This window comes from Ornithodoros turicata, unplaced genomic scaffold, assembly GCF_037126465.1.
Source record: "Ornithodoros turicata isolate Travis unplaced genomic scaffold, ASM3712646v1 ctg00001383.1, whole genome shotgun sequence".
Taxonomy (NCBI): Eukaryota; Metazoa; Arthropoda; class Arachnida; order Ixodida; family Argasidae; genus Ornithodoros; species Ornithodoros turicata.
This window is the reverse complement of record NW_026999580.1, coordinates 22,833-44,550: the sequence shown is the minus strand read 5'-3', so window position 1 is coordinate 44,550 and position 21,718 is coordinate 22,833. Positions and strand designations below refer to the sequence as shown.

At 43.0% G+C, this 21,718-nt stretch overlaps 2 protein-coding genes across 2 annotated transcripts; both read right to left on the bottom strand.

Moving 5' to 3' along the window:
- Positions 1-452: 452 nt before the first annotated feature.
- On the bottom strand, positions 453-4,703 carry LOC135376926 (uncharacterized). Its single transcript, XM_064609349.1, has 8 exons — positions 4,247-4,703; positions 3,681-3,751; positions 3,533-3,622; positions 3,302-3,399; positions 3,006-3,212; positions 2,354-2,461; positions 1,678-1,897; positions 453-587 (listed from the first exon to the last, which is right to left on the bottom strand). The coding sequence occupies exons 4-8, from the start codon at positions 3,374-3,376 to the stop codon at positions 469-471; spliced, it is 729 nt and encodes a 242-aa protein (XP_064465419.1). The 5' UTR covers positions 3,377-3,399; positions 3,533-3,622; positions 3,681-3,751; positions 4,247-4,703; the 3' UTR covers positions 453-468.
- LOC135376924 (BEN domain-containing protein 5-like) lies at positions 3,618-10,857 on the bottom strand. Its single transcript, XM_064609348.1, has 5 exons — positions 10,353-10,857; positions 5,324-5,427; positions 4,793-4,906; positions 4,247-4,493; positions 3,618-3,622 (listed from the first exon to the last, which is right to left on the bottom strand). Exons 1-5 carry the CDS (start codon positions 10,621-10,623, stop codon positions 3,618-3,620), a joined length of 741 nt encoding a protein of 246 aa, XP_064465418.1. The 5' UTR covers positions 10,624-10,857.
- Between the last annotated feature and the right edge of the window lie 10,861 nt (positions 10,858-21,718).

The following is a 21,718-nucleotide window of genomic DNA, read 5'->3' as shown; positions in this document are numbered from 1 at the left end:
GAATTCCAGTATCATTTCATATCGTATTCTGGGACCATGTATGTCATCTTCATAACTGCATACCAGCACATTTATACCTGCTCTTGGTAGTGTTGTCCCGGATCTGTATACCTGTTCAGTATGTGTACCTCTTGCGACTGCATGTATGTGGAAGTCTCATTAACTTATGTAATGTATGTTCAGTATGTAAGCTGCAAGAAATGCATGCAAAGCAGCCATGTCTGTGCTCCTGAATCCTGATGGTTGTGTTGCGCTCATGGGTACCATCAGGATTCTTTCTAGGTGGAGGGAGGCAGGGTAGAATGTTTGGGGTGGTGGTGCATCAACTGTGCCCACAGCTACACTGGCTCAGAAACCCTAAGTTTCTGCAAGCCAGGAGGAAGCCTCCCCCCGCCCGACGGCGCGCCCATGCTTGTGTCACATACTGTACCAGGATATGCAAACAGTTTGTGTCTCCAGGCCGTTTTTTTATTTTTTTCTGTTGATGTCAGACAGCAGGTTACGAACATAACTAGGAAGCATCTTAAATCGTTCCTCCTTTGAGTCGCTTGGAGGCGTTCTTCTTTTCAGGTACTCCCAGTAGGCATCTGAAATGAACCAAAAATAAATGTTATACAAGGGTATCCTACATACCATGGCAACTGTTATACAGGGTGGCTATATAATAAAAAAATAATAATAAATAAAAAAGTTCTAGCAATAACATACTTTACAGAAAGTTAGGTGGACGCCCATTATTTGACTAGCAGATAACTTTTTGCTGGCTTTGTGAGGTATTTGCAAATTTTCCACTGTACTCTAGCTTGGGAAGCTTATGTTGACATTTTTCCTGCTCAGATCAGTCAGACATGTTTTCAATTCACCACTTATTTCCGTTCCTAGAACAGAGGGTGTAACTAAAACGGAATAGACGAAAGCAAAGACGACTCCAATTTGTCCCTCCCACTCCCTAGGGCTCCATTTGATTGAGCCACAAATGGAGCAATGAATCAGAAGGAGATAGGAGAAGAGAAGGAGCACGTGGAGATATTCCACCTGTCAGAACGGATATAGAGGTAATTAAAGTGCGATCATAGTATTTTATCATTTGCTATTGTGGATTTCACACCTCGGTTTACCCCTAAAAGTGGTGATGGCCAGATGGCAATTTCCATCATCATGCACTTGCCCAAAATGGGTTACCGTCTCATCACGCCAGTACCAAACTGTTTTCTGCTCCAAACGTGATATTAACGTTGAATATGTCAAAAGCAAAGCGAAAAACTTGTCGTAAGCGAAAAATTAAATTGCCTTTAGAAGGCCAGCGAAAATCTTCCCTAACCTGAATACTATTTTAGTTGTACAACTTTTTAATCAATCAAAAATATGGTATTTGTAAATAAAGATCCAGATCTAAGCTTAAAGGTTTATAAAACAAATGTGAAAGAAAATTGGAATGCAAAAACTCTGTCTTCTGATATGTTCCATGAATGCTTGCAAAAGAAGCTGTTCACTGTTGTGTATCTTATCACCTCAGTAACCTGACTGACAATGTTGCTGAAATATTTAATATGTACATAAAAAGAGCAGCCATAAAGATGTGCATAGTTACCATTACTGTTCCTGTCAATGACAAAATTAAAAATTAATACGCAAGTCGTGTACAGGAGCGAATTACGAGACGATTATGAAACTCACTTCCAAGGGCATCCAATTTTTTGGGGGTGAGGCGTCGCTTTCCCTCTGCGCCTTGTTTTAGAAACCGACGGCAGGCTTCTCCTGTTAGACTTCTCTCTGCCAGCTGCTCTGCGCTCCATAGAGCTCTCACCATGTCGCGGTAGAACAGAGAGTCCTTAGGGGTGTCAAGCAGGTATTCAAAATGTTCCTTGTTGACATTTATGCCATCCTCAAGAGTCACCTGTTGCATGAAATAGAACAGATATATTGTCGACCAGAAACAGAAGAACAAGGTCGCAGGGCAGGTAGTTTACTTTGCACAGAGCTCGAACCAACGTTGTCACACCAAGATGTCAAGGCTGCACAAGCACATTAAATTCCTCTCGCTACTGTTCAGCAATTGTGTCAGCTCTGATTCGTTCTCAGTGCTGCAGGAACTCACGCGAGTGATTCATTTTGATGTAGCTCTCCAGTTCGGGTGATTCTAAGAACTTTTTCAACCATTCTTGGATCTACAATTTATTGGCTCATTTCTTAAAAAAAGCATTTCTTTCTTAAATTAGCATCCCTAAAAGCATTTCTTCATGAGAGAAACTGATGTACTGAGGCTGGAACAAACATAGAAGGGACAGATACAAACAAAGCAGGAGCATTTCTTCATGTTCCATGAATGATGTCGTAAGGAAGCATGTCCTACCTCATCTCCAGTCAATACCAAGTCAGGGCGTGTGGGGGCACGTTGAATGAGGGATCTTCCCAGGAATGGTCGCGATATCCTGTTCCTAGAGTTGGAACGTCCCGAGGTCTGTTGCAGATTGGACAATTGTAGCGTTAGGTCAAACCATGCCAGACATGCCAAGAATAACTTCCAAGATTTAAAACACAGAGTGAGTGTAAAGCACAAGAACATGCTCCCCAATATTCCCTTCTGAATTACATGTCCACGCACCTGTTGCAAACAGAGAATGCTGCAAGGAAAGTAACAGTCTCAAAACACACTTGCCACGGACGGCTCGGAGGATGATAGCGTTTGAATTCTGTTCGCAAAATAAATGTTGTTCTAGTCCCCACCACAGGTGAGTCCGAGTTTTTCTCTCACTTGGGTACCTAAGCAGCACCCCCGCCGTAGAATCGAATACATACGGTATAAACAGAATGCATGAAAGCAGAGGAGCTACCAAATAAACATAGTATGCACGGCGCATTTCCTGTCTTTTATCTCACATATTTTTCAAGAATCCCCCCTCATATGCACACCGCACACTTCTTAATCTCCTATAAACAGCATATCCTCGCTACCTCACTCAAATTTCTTTCCGAGCACGGTTGTTCACTTGAAACGTCATTACCTTGTTGATAAGGCTCAAGTTCATCGTGGTTGTGCAGCCCTGAACACTGGAGGCACTTGATGCGTTAGATGGACATGCTGCCATGGATTCACATGTTGGGCTAGTGGGAGCATCACATGGGGTCAGGGAGCCGTGAACACTGGGGCTCCTGGGTTTACTATTTGCCAGAGAGTTTTTTACTGGACTGGAAGGAGCATCACCATCCAACTACAAAGGAAATATAGACACAGTCAAAAAGGACGTCCACTGAAGCATCAAAGAAAATGTCAATGTTGTGTGAACTCCTCAATGCTCACAGAGACCGGTATGGATCTGGCAAGTTGTTTGAGTCGGTCGACACAATGGTCGTGCTGACGGATCCACTGGAGCATGCAGACTGTGGTGGTTTCTCAACCTGATGATATCCACAGTAATATTATTACCAGCACATAGGCATGTTATGTGCAAAAACGAGGGTGCACAAAGTAAATCATGGTTTGTGTAACACACCAATCGCTTACACAAAAAGAGTGCGCAATAATTATTACATTTGACATCTTGCTGTCCTCTCTCGAAGGCAACAAAACTGATGATTCTGGAGGGGTTATGTTACGTGGAGCTGTGGTGGCCTCTTCAACCTGCAATGTTACAGACACCATATGAACAGTTTGCCCTTGGGGGAACAGCCATACATACCATACATTCATGTTGGTCATGCAGCATTTCGTGCGTAAAGACTGGTGAGCTTAGTGCATTCCTCATCGCAGCTTTGAAAAAGAAAGCAAGGCAGTGCAGGAAAGGAAGAACATCATCCCAGAGGATACAATCACAAAGGATACAAATAAATTAACACTACCATACAAGCACACCCTAAAAACAGAATAGCATGGCATAGCACGCACGGAACCAACCGTTGCAAAAGATACCATTGTGTAGCTTGATTTGCTGAAAATAGTGGGCATACACCTTTTTTTGTGACATGAACATAATTAATGTCTGCCACAATAAGGGAAGACCCTACCGTTCACAAGACATCAGGTCAGGGAGTGATATGATTCACAACGACAACGGTTGTGAGCGTGCTGTGCAAGGAAGTTCATTTTTGAGAACGCAGGCAGGCACGTTACGAAACGTGAAACAGCAAGCAACATGAAAAAACCAGGCACCTGTTACCCAGCATGCCATAGATTTTCCAGGGTTTTGCAAAGCATGCCTGCCACCAGAGCAGAAATAGAGCAAGCAGAAAAATTGGGAAGATATACCATGCTTTTCGAGCAGCGCCTCTTGTAGCTTCCTACAAAGCTGCCTTTCTGCGGTGAGCTCCTTTTTGAGGCTTTGGTTTTCCTCTTCCAATTTTTGCTTCATCTCCCTTTCAAGCAGAAACCTCTTTCTTGGCACTGTCTCACTGTCATGCACCTCCTTTCTGCTCTGTCTTCCTTGTTTTTCTGTTTGTCCCTTTCCTGCTTCCATTTTCTCGTCTGCGTCATTTTTGGGACCGCCTGACCTCACCTGGATTACAATAGTAAGAATGAAGTGCATTCAATGTGACACATGCAGTGTACATAAAGTCCTTGTTTCCCCCATTTCAAAACAAAATTACCAAAAGTGAGACCACCGCACACAGTTGACCCATTGGTAGCCCCCAAACATCCTGTTTGATATGCGAGTTGCTTTTACACAAGCAGCACAATTCCCGCCACTAGTCTGGTCTTGTTAGAAACTGAAACGTATGACATACGGCTGACGCAGCCTCATCATCTGTGGCACTGCAGGTCAACTGTTTCAGGTAGAACCATATGCTTGCTTGCCATGCTGCCATGGACCTCCTTCCTGCTAAATGTGCGTGTTTCTGGCTTTGGTGCTTGCTTCTTTCGTGCTTCCATTTTCTTGCCTTGACCGTTTTCATGACCTTTTGGCTTCACCTGAATTAGTAAAAATTAGTAAAAACAGAAGTGCACTTAATGAGCAAATTAGAATGTTGCGAGCGAGCTGGTGTACTGTAGAAAGAGGCAAGATTTCCTTGAGTTTGAGGAACACACAATACGAAGAGAGAAGTGTCCTCAAACTCAACGAGATGTTACTTCTTTCTATGGTGCACTTAGTTTGACAAAGCAATGTACACAAAGTATCCTCACACGCATTGAGTAAGAAGCCCCTGCTTCCTTCAGTTCAACACAAAATTAACAAAAGCGAGGCAAACACACACAGTTTATACCAACCGGTAGCCCCAAAACTATCTCATTTGCACATTAATATGACTGCTAGGTTACCGCCTCGACCCTCACCATTAATCTTGTCTTGTAGCCAATTTCAAAGAGAAACATAAAAACATAACGTACAACTGACGCAGCACCGTCACTCGTGTCCGTATCTGTGGGCTCAAATATTTCAGGTATAGCCATACGCCTGCTGAGCATGTTCGTTATGAGGGCCTCTTTGGACTCTGTAACAAAGAAAGAGTGACCAAACATCAAGCACGTCATAAATAAGCAAGCAGCTTCAAGGAGGCAGCCACAGGGAGTGTAATAAACTACTGAGTGAAGTTACAACGTTCCTGAAAGTGACTAACGTGTTGAGCTACAAATGCCTTTATGCTCTAACTATCATTTAAACAGCTGTTCCAATTTCGGGATTGAAAAGTTTCGCACAATTACAGATGAGGTAATTGCTTAAGACTAGTCCAGGTGTTATCAGCTTGGGCAAAGTGCATGAGAGCTCAGAAAGAAGGCCAGTACTCTTCTAGAGCACTTAACTTACCTGCATATGTTTGGTATATAGACTGTGTAGGAGTGCTAACTGTGGACGGGACCACCAACAAAAAATTAACAAATGAAAGATAGTCAGAGACAGCCCCTGTTCTTGTCCGTTTCTCCTGGCCCATCGCTAACGCAAAGCCAGCATTATTACCGCGATAATCAAGCAACAAATCTCTTCGAATCCGTGATATTTATTTATTTATTTATTTATTAGTTTCACGTGCCCGCCAACAGCGTGAGCCTACATAGAGGTGCACGGAAAGAAGATTAACTTACAAAACGATAAAAAGTTACAAACAGGATAAAATAAAGTAAAATTAGCAAAAATGTCCACACTAGTGTTCTCAATGTCATTAAAGCAACACTGCATGCGCGCCAAAGGAGAAGACGGGTGACAAAAACGTGGATAAAAAGTACGATGAACTCTACAATGTCTAGATGGCGCATGAAAATCGACACTGGCTAACAATAAAGGAGCATCTATTTTACCATGCACGACATTGAACAAGGAAGTCATATCCCGAATATAACGACGTTGCTTCAGTGATGTCATTTTAAGCTTCGCAAGGAGGTGATTGTATTCATAAAACCATTTTCTTTGTGAATACCTATCGTAAATAATTCGCACAAACTTCTTTTGCACATTTTCGATGCGATCTGAGAGTGTGTTGGAGAGACAGTTCCAAACGACGGATGCGAACTCCAACTTGCTTCGTACTAGACAATAGAACAAGCAGATAACAGTATGAAAGTCTCTAAAATTCTTGGATATGCGACAAATGAAGCCCATCATTCTCATTGCGGAGCAATACAGGAATGACACATGGTTGTTGAAATTCAGTGCCGAATCGAAAATGACCCCAAGGTCACGAATGGTTTTCACTCTCTCTATTTGGACGCCTTTAATGTCATAATCAAACAGTAATGTCGATTTTTTCCTTGTATAAGATACAACTTTGTCTTTTTCACATTTAGAGACATGCCGTTTAAGTAACTCCAGTCGCTGATTGCATTTATGTCTTCCTGAATGGACAGGTGATCGCCGTAGCAAGATACGGAACGAAAAATCTTAACGTCATCAGCAAACATTAACAACTGGCTATGTTTCACGACACCGGCAAGATCATTTACAAAGACCAAAAATAAGAGAGGACCTAGGTTACTTCCTTGAGGTACTCCAGATACAGACTCGAACGGAACGGAAAAGTTCCGGCAACTCGTACCACGTTTCTCCTTCCGAACAAGTAATTTTTCAACCATTGACAATATCTATTACACAATCCAAACTGACAAACCTTTGAAAGTAACAGCTTATGGTTAACTCGATCGAACGCTTTCTTGAAATCAAAATATACCGTGTCAACTTGATAACGATTACAAAGAAGTGGAGATGTGTAATTCAAGAAAGAGCATAAGTTAGTTTCGACAGATCTGCTTTTCATGAAGCCACACTGCTCAGGACAGATTCGTGCACAAAAATGCGTGTATAATCTATCGTGAACTATGATCTCAAAAACTTTTGAAAAGGCACACATCAATGAAACTGGTCTATAGTTATTCACCAAACAAGGGTCACCTGACTTGTACAAAGGGACAATTATAGCTGTCTTCCAGCATTCAGGAAAAACGCCAGAAGACAAGGATATATTGAAGATGTGAGCAAGTGATTGCACGAGCAGTTCGGAACAACCCTTGACAATGAAGTTCGGGATTCTACCTATCCCACAAGACGACTTAGGTTTCAATTTCTTTATCGCTAAAAGAACGTCGGCCTCACTAACAGGCTGGATGGTAAAGCAATCACTAATACGATCTAAGTCGTATTCACTCTTATCGGTATTCGAAAAACACGAAATGAAGTGAGCTGCAAAAATGTTGCTCACCCTATCTGGATCTACAACTGTAGATGATTGTTCTCTCAAGGCAATTACCTGGTTATGGTTGTCTCGTTTATGTTCACGAACGTACTTCCAAAAGTCTTTTGGATTGGTAAGAAGGTTTCGTTCCACAAACTCCTCGTGCCGTGCTTTATCACACCTGAACAAACGCTTCGAAGTTGCTCTCTCACAGCTAAATTTTTGATACCAGTAATCAGAAGAAGTTTTCTTGAACATACGATAGAAGTGGAGTTTTCGCTTCAAACTACATTTCAGCTCAGCAGAAAGCCACACAGGGTGCCTGCGTCGTTTTGACTGCGCTTTTGGAACAAACATATCAATTGCATTTGACACAATGCCTGATAATTTCTCAGTTGCGGAATCGGCATTCAGGTCTAGTGTCACACTGTCAAATGATAGTTCACTAAGGTGCTTGTATAAACCCAGATAATCACCATTTTTATAACGATACCACGTAGAATCGTATTGAACCCTATTAGAGCGAGGTACTGAAAAAATAACCGAAAAAGGAATATGGTATACATCAACACGAGAAAGGGGTATACTCGCCAGTTCCAAAGATTCCACCGAAAATGTGGACAAAGCTAAGTCAAGAATATTACCAGCACGATTACAATTCATGTTGTATTGCCTGAAACCACACATGCTTATAAAATCTAACAGATATGTTGACTTATGTACGACTTTTGTGTCAGAACTAGTTATGGTGCCGAATTCCCAGTTCAACCCAGGCAAGTTGAAATCACCAAACATTTGGACTCGATATTTCGTGAAATCAATTTTCGACATCAGAGAATCGAAATGTGCAACAAATCGCTCACTGCAAAAGCCAGGAGGGAAATAATAATTACCCAGTAATAGGTTAAAACCGTCAGAAATAGATATTTCGATCCAAACACTGTCAATATCACTCTCAAGGTCGAATCTTCTTGCAGGTCGCAGGCTACTGTCCGTGGCAATTAAGACACCACCTCCGAAGATTTGGCCTGTGCTAGCGTAATCTCTATCTTTTCTGTGGACTACATAACGGGAAGGAAAGTACAGCGTACTCGGGATATCGCTTCTGAGCCATGTCTCGGTGAAGCAGATGACATTGTAACAACTTGAGGAGATTTCACACATAATTTCATCACTTTTTGTACGCATCCCACGAACATTCTGGTAATAAAGACTGCAATTCATGATATATATATATATATATATATATATGTAGCAATGCACTACTGTCCAGAATACGTGTCGCGTCTAATGTGCCAAAAAATTCGTGCATGAGGCATCCTTCCGGCCAATTATCAGGGCAATTGACAGTATCAAAAATCCCCACATCGCACGTAACATAAAACGACGAATACGAATCGAACTTAGTTTTCAATTTCTTACATGATACTTGTTTACCATTCAGGACTGGCTCAAGCATTTTACAGATGTCCTCCGTTGTGGTGCCCGGGTGGAGCCGTGAAACGAAAAGGGCCTTTGGCTTGATATGACGAGGGACGACAGAGACAGTAGAACTTTTCGCAGTACCTAGCGTCGCTTTCCTGCGCTTCCTTCCAGTAACCATAGTAAAACCATCTTTCTCCATATCCGACTGTTCAGCAACGGTACGGCCTCCACTGGTGTCGTTCCTACTGTATTGTTTTGGAGGCACCGCAGATTCACGGCCAGAATAAACAGATGGAATAGAAGGGGTCCTTACAATCGCAGCAGCTGTGTCGGCCCAGGAAGGAGGCGTAGGAGGCACAATACTTGCAGTCGAGGTACCAACTGTTTGGCGCAAGCACTTTATCTCGTCTTTTAGACTAGAAACTTCTGTCGATAAGACTTCTATCTTTTCGAGGAGCAGACGGAAAATATGCACTGCAGATGATGGAAGGCATTCCACAGAGTCAAGGACACTTGCTGCAGATGCACTGTCGTCATGAGTTGGGTCTTTGTTTGCATCCATGTTGGCGTCAGGCTTATGTATTAGAGAAGTCGAGCGCTGTTTGAGGCACTTCGCACATTTGTACGAGCAATTACCTTCTGACATGTAGAACTCGTATTCCGTAGGTCCAACGTTGACGCATTTTAGGTGAAATCGCCGACCGCATTGCCCAGCACATTCAAGGTATTGTTGCCGAGGGTAGAACCGCGCGGAACAGGAGCCACAAAAACCGTCCGCACCAGGCGCCGCCATCTTGCTATGTCAAGGAGAAAAACAAAACGCGCATACTCTAAAATCATCGGCTACAAATGGTCTATAGTTTCGGAATGTGCCCGCCTTGGGAGATGCAAAATTTGACTCCCTTTGTGTTGCCTTAACCTATCCAAATTCAAAGTAACCCATAAACGAACATCCAACCGCGACTTGAGATCAACAAAGCAGTATTTTATAACTCTCATAGGGATTGCCGAACACTGCAACATGACCGGTATGTCGTATCGACTGCAGTTTTGATACGATGTATGAAAGCCGCAGAACGATGCCTAACTCAAGAGCGAACTGAAGGATATCACCAAGAACTTCAAAATCGACGATAATTTGCACACCGTCGCTCACAGGAAAGCACAAGCTTGTTCTAACTGTGCCCTACTCGTGAGGTGATGGAGCCAGACGAATCTAGGTTTCCCGCCCAAACGAAGCACCAAACGAAACTACACTTTCACCGAAAATATCACTCGTCAAAAACTGTTTCGCATCACCGTAGTTTTTGTGTGTCAATGAGCGTACTTACCTCCAAGTAGCAAGACTTTTGCGTCGTAGAAGCCCTTAACAGCTCCAGACTGGGACTGCCAAAAAGCCTTCTTGATGTTTCGGTCAAAGACGTCACAACTTTGCGGGTTGAAGCTTTTGATCAGGGAAACAGGCATTATTCCCTTTACGTCGTCTTCGACGTACCGGACGTAAGCGTACATTGTTCCTTGTAAATGGTGTACGAAAAACAAAATAGCACAAACTACGGGACACAACACATGTGCACATTCAGACAAAGACGCACCTGCCATCCATTACGGGCAATGAAACAAAAAACACAATGCTATCAACGTTGCCAGAGAGTGATGCAGAATACTGCTAACGGAGGATGGTTTTTCCTGTCTCAGCTTTCTTTAATATTGTGTAATTGCTACCCCCCAAAAAAATATAAAACGACTTATTATTCAAAAATAAAAAAACGAAGTAATAATTCTAACTCCGTTGACCGATTATTTCGAAGAAAAATTCACAAGGTAGCCGAGAGCCAACAGGCGCCAATCTCCAAGTCGTGCGAAGTCGGAACAATTTTGTCGAACTGTTGATGCTGTGATATGAGCAGTTCTCAGTTTCTCGTATTTAGCGACGTATTTTTTTCGTTCTCTTCAGTCGTATAGCGATATTACGTACCAAAAGGTATGCCTCCAAAGCGGAGGTTAAAGCAGTACCTCTACAAGGGGGCAGATTTTAAGGTTCCGAGGCAAACCAAGTGCAACCGTCGAAAGAGCAAGAACAAAGGCGATTGTAGCGGCTCTAGTGAACATGGAGGGCTGGAAGAGCCTTGCGAAGCTGCGAGAGGATCCAACGATGAGTGCGCCAGTACTAGTTTCGTGCCAACACAGGAATCGGCGAACATCGATCCACACAGTCAGGTGGATGACGGCAACACAGAAATCTCCCCCTCGTGTGATGAACCGCGTTCAGCCATCACGACCGGTACAGACTACCTGTGCTCCGACGTTTCCGGTGACATCACACATCGTAGTGAGCTTGTAGGTGACACATCACAACAGGTGAACCCAGCAAGCACATGCACATTTGTCGCTTCTGACATTGACAGTCTCGACGAAGGAGATCCAAGGAGTCCGGCACAAGCTTCAGAACAAGAGACTGAAATATCAGGTGATGACACTGATGTCAACTCCGGCGCCGAAGACGAAGACGTTTGGTCGATGTCAAGCGACAGTGATGACAATGATGATATGGCCCCACCAAACAGCGCTCACGCTGGATCTGCGCAGTTCTTTGAAGCGACCGATGATAATCTGCATGAGGACCTCAATTCAGAACTTTCCAACTCTACTCTTCCAGGTTCGCAGACGACTGTGGCGGCTGCTATCGTAATGGTAATGGCATTTGTTGTTGGCCATGGTCTGTCCTGGATTGCTTTGCAAGACCTGTTGACCATGATTAACAGTATGTTTGGTTCTACGGTCTTGCCACCAACATTGTATCTCTTCAGGAAATTGTGGGCCAAAAAGAAACAGTGTCTTGTCACCTATCATTACTATTGTTCACGTTGTGAGACAGTCCTCAATGAAGAGCTCCACTGTAATGCCTGTATGGTGACATATACTATGAGACAACTCAGAGCGGCTGGTTGCTTTTTTGTTATCACGAAAATAGCGAAACAGATCAAGCATCACATTGAAGTGTCGAAGAGTGACTTACTCGGCAACTTACAAAAACTAGCAGCTCAAACTGAATCAAATGATGACATCTCGGACATCACAAGTGCAGCTGCCCACCGCAAACTGCGACAATATGGAACTTTGAATGAAAGTGACCTCACAATCACATTCAATACCGATGGCAGCCCTCTTTATGAATCGTCGAAAACATCTATCTGGCCAATCCAGTTCACTATTAACGAGCTCCCTCCACAGTCACGTTTCAAGAGTCCAATTCTTGCTGGGTTGTGGTTTGGCAAGTCTCATCCGAAAATGAGTATGTTTCTCAGCAAGTTTGTAGATGAGGTCAACTCGATGCAACCAGTTCAGTGGGTGTGTGGTGGTATCACGTACACGTCGAAAGTGTATGCACTCTGCTGCTGTGTGGATGCCCCAGCCCGTGCAGCTGTTCAGAACTACGTTCTTTTCAACGGGTATTTTGGTTGCCCATGGTGTCTCACAAAGGGGACTTATAGCCAAGGTAGGTGCTCTGTATATTACCGTAGACTGCACTGCGGCATGGTACCATTACATTTCCAAAATTGGCAATTACCAAAAGTAAATTTGGCAGAATTTCGATGAGAACTGTACGAACTCCATGGGAAATGGATCCACTGTACCTGCTGTGAAGTTTGCTACCTATTTCCTTTGATACAAGTGCATACACACATATTGTGTTCCTCTCTGTTGTGCTGTTAGTATAAATTTCGCTACAGTTTTTATCTATTTTACCCCTATGACAACACCGTCTAGGTCTTAGTAGAATATTTAAATAAACAAATAAATTCAATGTTTGCAGCTTAATATATGAATAATGGCTATATAAAATTACATAGAATTAAATACATATATAGATATATGTAACAATAAGTTCAATCAAATATAAATATATTTACGTAAAAAATTGTCGCTCAATATGTCATGTACATTTTTACAATAATCATTTTCCTCGCAGGAAGTATGAGGTACTTGTATGAGGATCAGGGACCAGAAAGGACACCAGGTGGTGTCATTAGGGATGCGAACCTTGCTGTTGAACTCAACACAGTCATTAACGGCATCAAGGGACCTTCACCTCTTCTTGGTTTGCATGGGTTTGACCCAGTGTGGGGATTCACAGTAGACTATATGCACTGTGTTCTCCAAGGAGTCGCCAGGCAGTTCGCGGAACTCTGGTTTGGTTCTTGTCACTCAGAGGAACGATTTTATATCGGTGAGTATTGCAGTGGGTACTTCGATAGAATAGTGCAATCAATAACCTTATGGCGTTTGGAGAAGCACACTGGTTTTCTGGGCAGTTCTTCAAATTTCGAAGTCTAAATCATTCTGAGGGAGCTCTTGCGTACGGTACAATTTGGTTTTTCTCCCCAGTACATCAGACACTGTCAACTCATCCCGTTAATTCGATAACACCTTTAAAGGCAGACTTTAAGTTGTGGAATAAGCATCCCATGGCTTCGGTACACCTGTTGCATGGAAGAGGGCCTTCACCATCTACCTTCAACAAAAAACATATTGTCAATAATTGAGTTTGAGTTTGATTATAGAAAAAAAACGGAATGTCAATAATTAGTTATTCTTTTTTCATCTAATTAACTTGTTTCAGTCACATGGCTCTTGTGCCGAGAAATGCAAGGAAGGCGCCTTTAGCTTCAGTGTCACCAATGTACTGCAATATTCTGCTGTGGAATGTTTTAGAAACGCGGAGTTGATCTTGGATGAAAGCTTCCTTCTCTTCGCAGGCAGTCCTGTTGTTGTGAACAAGGTTAACCAGCGGCTTCTTCTTATAAGGCCACCTCACTGCTTCACACGCCTCCCGAGGATCATCACAGAGCGAAACTTTTGGAAAGCGAGTGAATGGCGCCTCTGGGTGCTATTTTATGCTTGCCGTGCACCCTTGGTCTCCTACCAGAGAGGTATTGGAGGCATTTTTCCAAGCTCTCTGAGGCACTTCATCTCCTCCTCTCGGAAAGGATAACACCTCGAATGATGTGCAGAGCTGGTAAGGCTATTGTTAATTTAAGGATAGATTCATGGCCAGGTCGTGATTCTGCCAAACATGCTACTTGTATGGTAACCCGCTTCTTTGTCCCACTTTTCAGAGCAACTTCTCATGCAGTTTGTATCAAGCGCAGCTTCCCTGTATGGAGACAACTGCATGAAATTTAATATGCATCAACTCCTTCACCTCACTAAAGCAGCTCGGCAAATGGGACCTTTGTGGGCGCATTCTGCCTTTGTCTTCGAAGGTGGAAATGGTTCACTCGTGAAACTCGTGAAGCATCAAAGGGAGTGCCTCAACAAATAGTAGAAAGAGTCGTCCTCTCCCAGGAGCTACACCACTTCCTCGCAGTATATACACTACCTACTCGTATTACAGCATTTTGTAAGAGCATGCTGGGGGAGAAGAGGCTGCAGAGTGTGGCTTATGTTGGAAGTATCTGTTTGTTGGGCAAGGCAAAAGCAACGACACTAACAGTGGCAGAAAAACATGCAGTAACAAGTATGTATGGCGCTTGCCAAGATGTTGTAAATGAGTACACTAGGGCTGTTTATAAGGACCAGGTCTACCACAGTGAGGCATATTCACGTGCTGTGAAGAGCAACTCTGCTGTTGTCAGGACAGCCACGGCACAGTACTACGTTATTCGTCGAATAATTGTGGTGAGAGTGAACAGTGACCGCAAGTGCTTGCTGTTGTGCAAGGAAGTGTTGACGATGGATGGCAATTTCCCACCTCACATCAACGAGTGCTTTGTGGACCCTGTATCGTTACCCTGTGTTGTGGACATGCTGGATGTCAACAGTCCTAGTCTTTTTATTAATTTTGCCCCAGAAGAAAGGACGTTCATTTGTGACCTTCCAAATGTCATTGAAAGGGACTAGTGACTTCATTTGGTGTGACTGTAATGCCATTTCATGTCGGTTAGTTGTATACTTACACCGTTTTTTCTACGTTTACTTCCTTCAAAGAGTACAATTTTTTTATGTAACTATAGCACGAATAATTTAACTCTGTGGTATCAGTATTTTCTGTAGTTCTGCATTCCTGAAAACCTTTTATAGTTAGTGACAAGTTAGGTCCCACAGTTCGAGGCTGCCCACACTGCATCACTCCACGTACAAACAAAGTTACCACGAAACAAATTTTCACAGAATGAAGCAGTAAACCGAATTAAAAGAGCTAAAATCAGACACGGACAACACACACGGAAGGCGCACTAACAACAATTTATTTGACATGAGACGGACGTACTAAAAACGAGCTCAAACTCCCTCTCCTTTTCCGTTAAACCAAGGAACGGGCAGCTGACACATCTCCATTGGTCCATTGGTTTAACGGAAAAGGAGAGGGAGCTTCTGAGCTCGTTTTTAGTACGTTCGTCTCATGTCAAATAAATTGTTGTTAGTTCGCCTTCCGTATGTGTTGTCCTCGTCTGATTTTAGTGCTTTTAATTCGGTATGCAGTACCAACAGGCCCAATTCCACGTTTTGAGAAGCAGTAAAACCTGTTTGGGCAAAATATTTCCAGGGTGTCTACTAAACGGTTGCGTTCAAATTCCCTAATTTTTCCAGATTTTCACCGTTTATTTCAAGCGAATTCCTTGGCGAAAACAAAAGGGAACTTTGTACCTGCTGTTATGTTTTGGTACAGATCCTTCATAAAACAGATCATTTATTGAGTAATTAGTAAGAATGCCCTATTTTTCTGCCTCTGAGCTTGTTGTGTTAGCAAACTGCTACTCACAGCAACATTGCTGCGGCGTGACTGCTCAACCGCTTAAGAGTGCTGGCAATTCACTGTGCATCGTGACGGCGCTTGTCTGCGATTTTCTCTGACTTCATATGCCTCTTGGGCAAATTCCCTGGCAATCCGCTGACTGTTCCATTCACATCAAAATTTCCTGACAATTCCCTGTTTTCCAGGTTAGTTGACACCGTGGTTTCCTAGTTGATACAATTTAAGTTGTTATTCAGCTCACACCGCCGCTAATATTGGAACTGTGTTTTGCACCATTGTAGCACAGCAGTGCAGAGACAGAGCCAACTGCAGGACGCGATGAGAATCAGTGGACTGTCCCAAACTGTAGGGGTTAAGTTGTCACTAACTATAGAAAATGTAGATGAAACCACACCATTTATCATCCACAATGCAAGCTAGTACACGGTCCCTCACCCATCCACACCCTGCGAGCTGATCTGGATTTCTGACAGACTTGATTTTTGGTATCGGTTGAGTTACAAGAATATTTTGACATATGCAGGTCACTTTACGATACGGTTACATCACGCTGAACATCACTGTGTGTTTGGCTTGAACGAGAGTTCCTACTGATCAACTGTCGGACTTTAATGGATTTCACTGTATTGATGTTCTTACAAAAACTCCCTTGTTCTGAGCATATGTATCATACTTATCACATTGTATACCATCTTCCACAAGCGTGCATAAAACTACTGGTTCTGCAACTTCAGTTGTAATCAATTAGTAATATCCACAGACCGACCGCTGTGGGGTCGCTCATGATCTCAGTTGTCTTGCAACGATTAATTATAATATAATAATAAGTATTATAAATAGATAAAATCATGCATCCTCGCTGCAGCAGAACACAAATGAAAATGCAGGAAACCCAGTCACGCGCGGCTGAGCCTGTTTGCAAAATGTAACATCGGAACATGAACCATACACTAGTTTCAAGGTACTGCGTATATATATCCCGTGTAAGGATATTCATGGAAAAAGTGAGCGTTCATTATCTTCATTATCTTGGCCTAGTGTGAAGTGCTGTCATGACACACGTGCTTCTCATAATTTTTAATTCATTGAGATGGTCTTAAGAGGGTTTGATATGCCTGATATGGGGTCTCGTATGAAGTATACTGGGTCCTCGTGTGCTGGTATCGAAGACCGATATGATTATACCAGCTAACTGCAGCATGTATATTTATAGCGGGATCTCGTATGTTTTATACCAGGATTGCATGCAGCATGTATGTTCATACTGTGATTTCATATCGGATTCTCTAGTAGGGAACGTAAAACATTGTTCATCGCATCGACGTGAACCGGAAAGATTCACAGCGAAAATCGTAATAGAAGCTGACAAAATGGCACTATGAATACCGAAGCTCATGCACCTCTGACATCACAGACCTCGTCGCTGCCAGTGAGGCAGTGCACGAGAAGTCACGTGCTTACAGCTGCCAGTGGGAATGGACGCAACTCAGAGGTCTGTGAAGTCTGCGCTTCGCTCGAGAGTGTATTTGATGGCTTGCTGCCAAAAGCTGTGGGGTGTGCATGAGTGAACGCGGTTTCGAACTTCCAATTACAAATGTACATGTGTGTCTCTAAAGCACCCCTTTTCAATTATTCGTGCACCCACGCATTTGCAACCAGTGTTACAATTTAAGCAGTGCACAGTGCTAGGCTTTGTGCTATTTGTTTACTTAAATTCCCGATATTCAGATGTATCTTGCTACAGGTTTGTGTACATATTCTGGAAGGTAGGTGTACATCAACTTCTGGGCCCTGTTCATGAGCGTCACCCTGGAGGTCTTGTGTTATTATTTGTCACAGCCTATCTTAAAAAATTAAATGACGTACTTGACCTTGTTGCATGCTCTGTTGATCGTTTTATTTTATTGAGAAATAAGATTTCAACATGCTCACAGCAAGTGGGCTGAAAGAAAAACAGATGTATGTATATCTAGAGCCTGAAGTTTTAGGGTTTTACCCGATGCAGGGGTATGCAGTTCTTCCCCGAATTCGCACCCCGAATTGAAGTTTGACTCTTTAGGGTGAAACCCGATTTTTACCCGGCAAATTCCCCTCACTGGGATATCTGTAGGAATGCACTGACATACTTGTTTGACAGCAAATGCAGTTACATCACTGTTTGTCCCAATCCATTACAGTTAGTCTGGGTAACTGAGCCCGATTTCTCCCCGAATTTAGCATACTGGACGTTTTTCCACTCGAATTCACATGAATTTGGAGAAAAAATATTTCCCGAAAACTTCAGGCTCTATGAATATCATGTCTTATATCAGATATTCTAATTCATGACAATTTTGTTATTTCAGTTCCATACTGTTTAACTTGGTGATGAGCAAATTTCACTAGCTCGCAGTGCTGTAATGCAGTGTAGTATTTTAATTTGCAGAATAAAATGTCTTTTCCGGCAGAGAAGTGCTTTGGTAGAGTCATATTCAAAATATGATTTCGTCCAATTCTTAAACATTTGCAGATGAACAAATTGTGCACGTGTTGATTAATCTCCATTCATCTTGGTAAACTGCCATAATAAAGTCTAGTTTTCAGCAAGGGACTCATTGAACCCAGGCTCTCAGTGTAGTCTGGGTACATCTACCAGTGTAAAATTGGCACAAAAAGAAAACAAATGTGCTACTAAATATTTTAGGGGTCTTAGCAGCTAACATATTTCTCGTCCCACTACATGCCCACAGGGGTGTGCACAGGACGTACCTGAATGACACTTCACGGACAATCCGCGAGTGTCATCCTCAGAGCGTTCTGGGGACACACATCGAAGGACGAGGACACTGTGGAGACACCCTCAGGATAATATGTGTGTTGTTGGGGAACCATAATTGTTGTAGATGGTCCTCCGTGCCAAGATAATTCGCTGTAGGTGTTTTTGTCTCATGTGCAATTTATATTTACCTCCACTGATTAATAATCTGTCACATATCAGTCTTTTTTTTTGCATTTTGTATTGTTCTGCGGATTCCAAAACTTAATTTTGAACCTAAAATGTCATGTGAAGTGCCCGTGCCTGCCGTCCTGCCCTCACCAAGAAAGGAGCACAGATCAGTGCAACGTACCGTATCACTATCTCTCGGTCCACATTCAGTTTCTGAAGGTAAAAGAGACGACGTACACTGGGAACTTTGCTCAGAGCGTCCATCGTGGAGCCTTCATTTCCCGTGTTTGTCCGGACTCCAACATTCGCAGCCAAAATGTCTGAGTGGCGGGCAACAAACATACAATGCAATATGGGATATAAACAAAACACAATCATTGTTTGTTTGTATCTTGGATGAAGTAGGCCGTGTACGGTATTCAATCGGCAAATTTTAGGCATTGAAATCTGGTGCCATATCAGCCTGTTCTCCGAGTCTATGGGTATTTTATGCAATCTATTCAATAGCAACAAACGATTATGAATACCATATTTTCGTTTGATACTGACTGTGCATATAAATTCGAGATTCACCTTGGGAATGACAGTTCAGTTCCTGTGAACGACATGTGCGTACAGCGGGCACAATGAACAAGTGCAGTCAACGATTTGATGCAGCATTTCTGGACACAACATGAAACGGCGACAAGTTGCATTTCAGCGCAGTCGTGCCAGAGGGGAGGCATTCATGCTCGTCACAGACTCGCCACGGACAACACCAGAGAAGCTCGAGGCCATTACCTAAGTAAGATCATGCTGCAGTTATTTTCTATCATTGAGTAAACGTTCAGATTTCAGCCTCAGTCAATTTGCATTTTGTTTCTCTGAGCAAATTGAGGGGTCTGCTTGATATAACACAGCATGTACTGAATATCTCCAACCTTTTATTTTCAGATGGCATGCCACTTTACATTGAGCTTTTCAGTGACCTTCCCAAAGAAGCAAAGGCAAAACTAGTCATCGAATCCTTGCATATTTCGTTTTGGATTTGTTGCCCGGCAAGCAACGCCGGGCAACAGCGCAAACGCAACAAAATAAAAACACAAAAGTGACATAATAAAGAAAACAAATCTGGGCAGAGTGAGTGAGTTCTTCCGCATTTCAGAGTCCATACCACCATGCATGCAGATTAAGGTCAGACCGCACTGCTTATTTGCCTCTCAGGCTACGACACTTGCATGTAGAACCGGACATGAAAAAGCCGATTGGCGCACACCTATGTGACCACACTGGACTCTCCAGGTAAACCAAAGTCCACACTGTACATTTCAGTAAGACCAGTGAAAACACTGGACTGTCCAGTACGGCTAGTGCCCATACTCGACTGTCCAGTAACACAAGTGCCCACACTGGGTTATCTAGTAAGACCAGTATCCAAACTGGGTCAATAATCCGGTGTAAAGCTCGATACTGGTTTCCAGTCTGTCCACTATACTGTTTTTTTTTTTTTTCAATAGGGTTGGTACGGGCCATGCCAGGGGGAGACTCGTGACTCAGTTCTATTACGTGCTTCCGTAAGGATGTTGGCGGTACAATCTTGTCTACTCTCATGAGTAATCCTTCCACAGAGGAGAGCTCATCGCGGACCAGTGCGCACAGCGCCACGTCTTTATCCTCTTTCATATTGGTTGGCCAAGGCGTGTCGACAAAAGTGAGGACCCTCGTCAGTGGGGTCTTCTCTTGCTTGCAGTTGAGGAATAGTTAGGGGATCCAGCTGTTGCTGAATGACGCCGTGCTAGTTCACCTTCATCTTCTTCAGACGAACTGCTCTCCTGTGACCTCGGTAGAGGTAGGCGTGAAAGGGCGTCGGCATTGCTGCGTTCCTCGGCGTTAGCAACATTGTAGCAGCGGCCTATCACAGCACGTAGGGTAATATTTATTTATTTATTTATTTCAAGAACCCCAAGGGTCCGGAGGACATTACATGGGGATGGGAGCTGGATCGTAAGATGCATATGCATCTTACAGCTGGAGGGATATCCCTCCTGAAAAATCCAGTAACACTGGGCAGCATATCAGCAGCGTATAATGTAGCACACAATACACTGTATTGTATACACTGTATACACTGTGTGAATTATCAGAATGCCCAAAGAGTGAGTGAAGACCGAAGGAGAATAATAACAACTGCATTCCTCATAGTTCCTTACAAATGCTGGCATCACCACACTTCCATTTCCAAATTTCTAATTCACTATTTCTATTTCACTCCAGCAACACTACAGGTGTGAGAAAACAGAACAAGAAACTTGTTAACAAAGGTTCTACTAAGAATATTGTAAAATGTATGCATACTTTGTCTCATCTGTCCACATCCTGGCTTTGCACTTGACCCAGTTTTAGCGCTTACCAGCACCATAAAGCATGACATCATTACATTGTATATATAGTGAAAAACGCCAAAAATGGAAACCGTTTAAGGGAGACGGCAACAAAAGTAATCCAAATTGGGTGAGAAAGGCACAGCAATGAAACGAGCATAAAATTAAGATAAACAAGGAAATGTGCTACTGTGTTCAGTGATGGTTGCAAAGAGGTGTAAAGGAAAATGCAGTTGCTGAGGGCACAAGGAAAGCCACAGCAGGGGAAAGGTAATGTCAAGTGGGTTGATGCACCAATGATACTGTAGTGCCACTTCCGGTTACTGAATGCACCTGCATGCCGTATGAGGTCAGATGGAGCCTTAGAACTCAGTTCAATTGAGATACCGTATGAATGCCACTGAATTAACAAGAGTTCACTGCCGTGGACAAATTTGTAGAGGTGTGCGAATATTTGATATACAATTAGAATAGGTTGTGCTATTCGAATGGTATTCACAAATGGCTGCAATCGCTGCAATTTTTCCGAATATTTTTCGAATATTACCGGAAATTTCCATGGATGCCCGTTTGTGAGAGGCCGAAGATCGTGTACAGAAGAATCGTGTACAGAACTTCGAGGAAAATGGTACTACCGGGTGCTGAATTGGA

Coding starts and splice junctions, on each gene's coding strand:
- LOC135376924 (XM_064609348.1), bottom strand. CDS start 10,623: ATGGCAGGTGCGTCTTTGTCTGAATGTGCACATGTGTTGTGTCCCGTA. Junction 4,907..5,323: donor GTGACGGTGCTGCGTCAGTT/GTACGTTATGTT, acceptor TTACTAATTCAG/GTGAAGCCAAAAGGTCATGA. Junction 4,494..4,792: donor AGGAGGTCCATGGCAGCATG/GCAAGCAAGCAT, acceptor ATTGTAATCCAG/GTGAGGTCAGGCGGTCCCAA.
- LOC135376926 (XM_064609349.1), bottom strand. CDS start 3,376: ATGCTCCAGTGGATCCGTCAGCACGACCATTGTGTCGACCGACTCAAA. Junction 1,898..2,353: donor TGGTATTGACTGGAGATGAG/GTAGGACATGCT, acceptor TTCATGCAACAG/GTGACTCTTGAGGATGGCAT. Junction 588..1,677: donor AAAATTGGATGCCCTTGGAA/GTGAGTTTCATA, acceptor GGTTCATTTCAG/ATGCCTACTGGGAGTACCTG.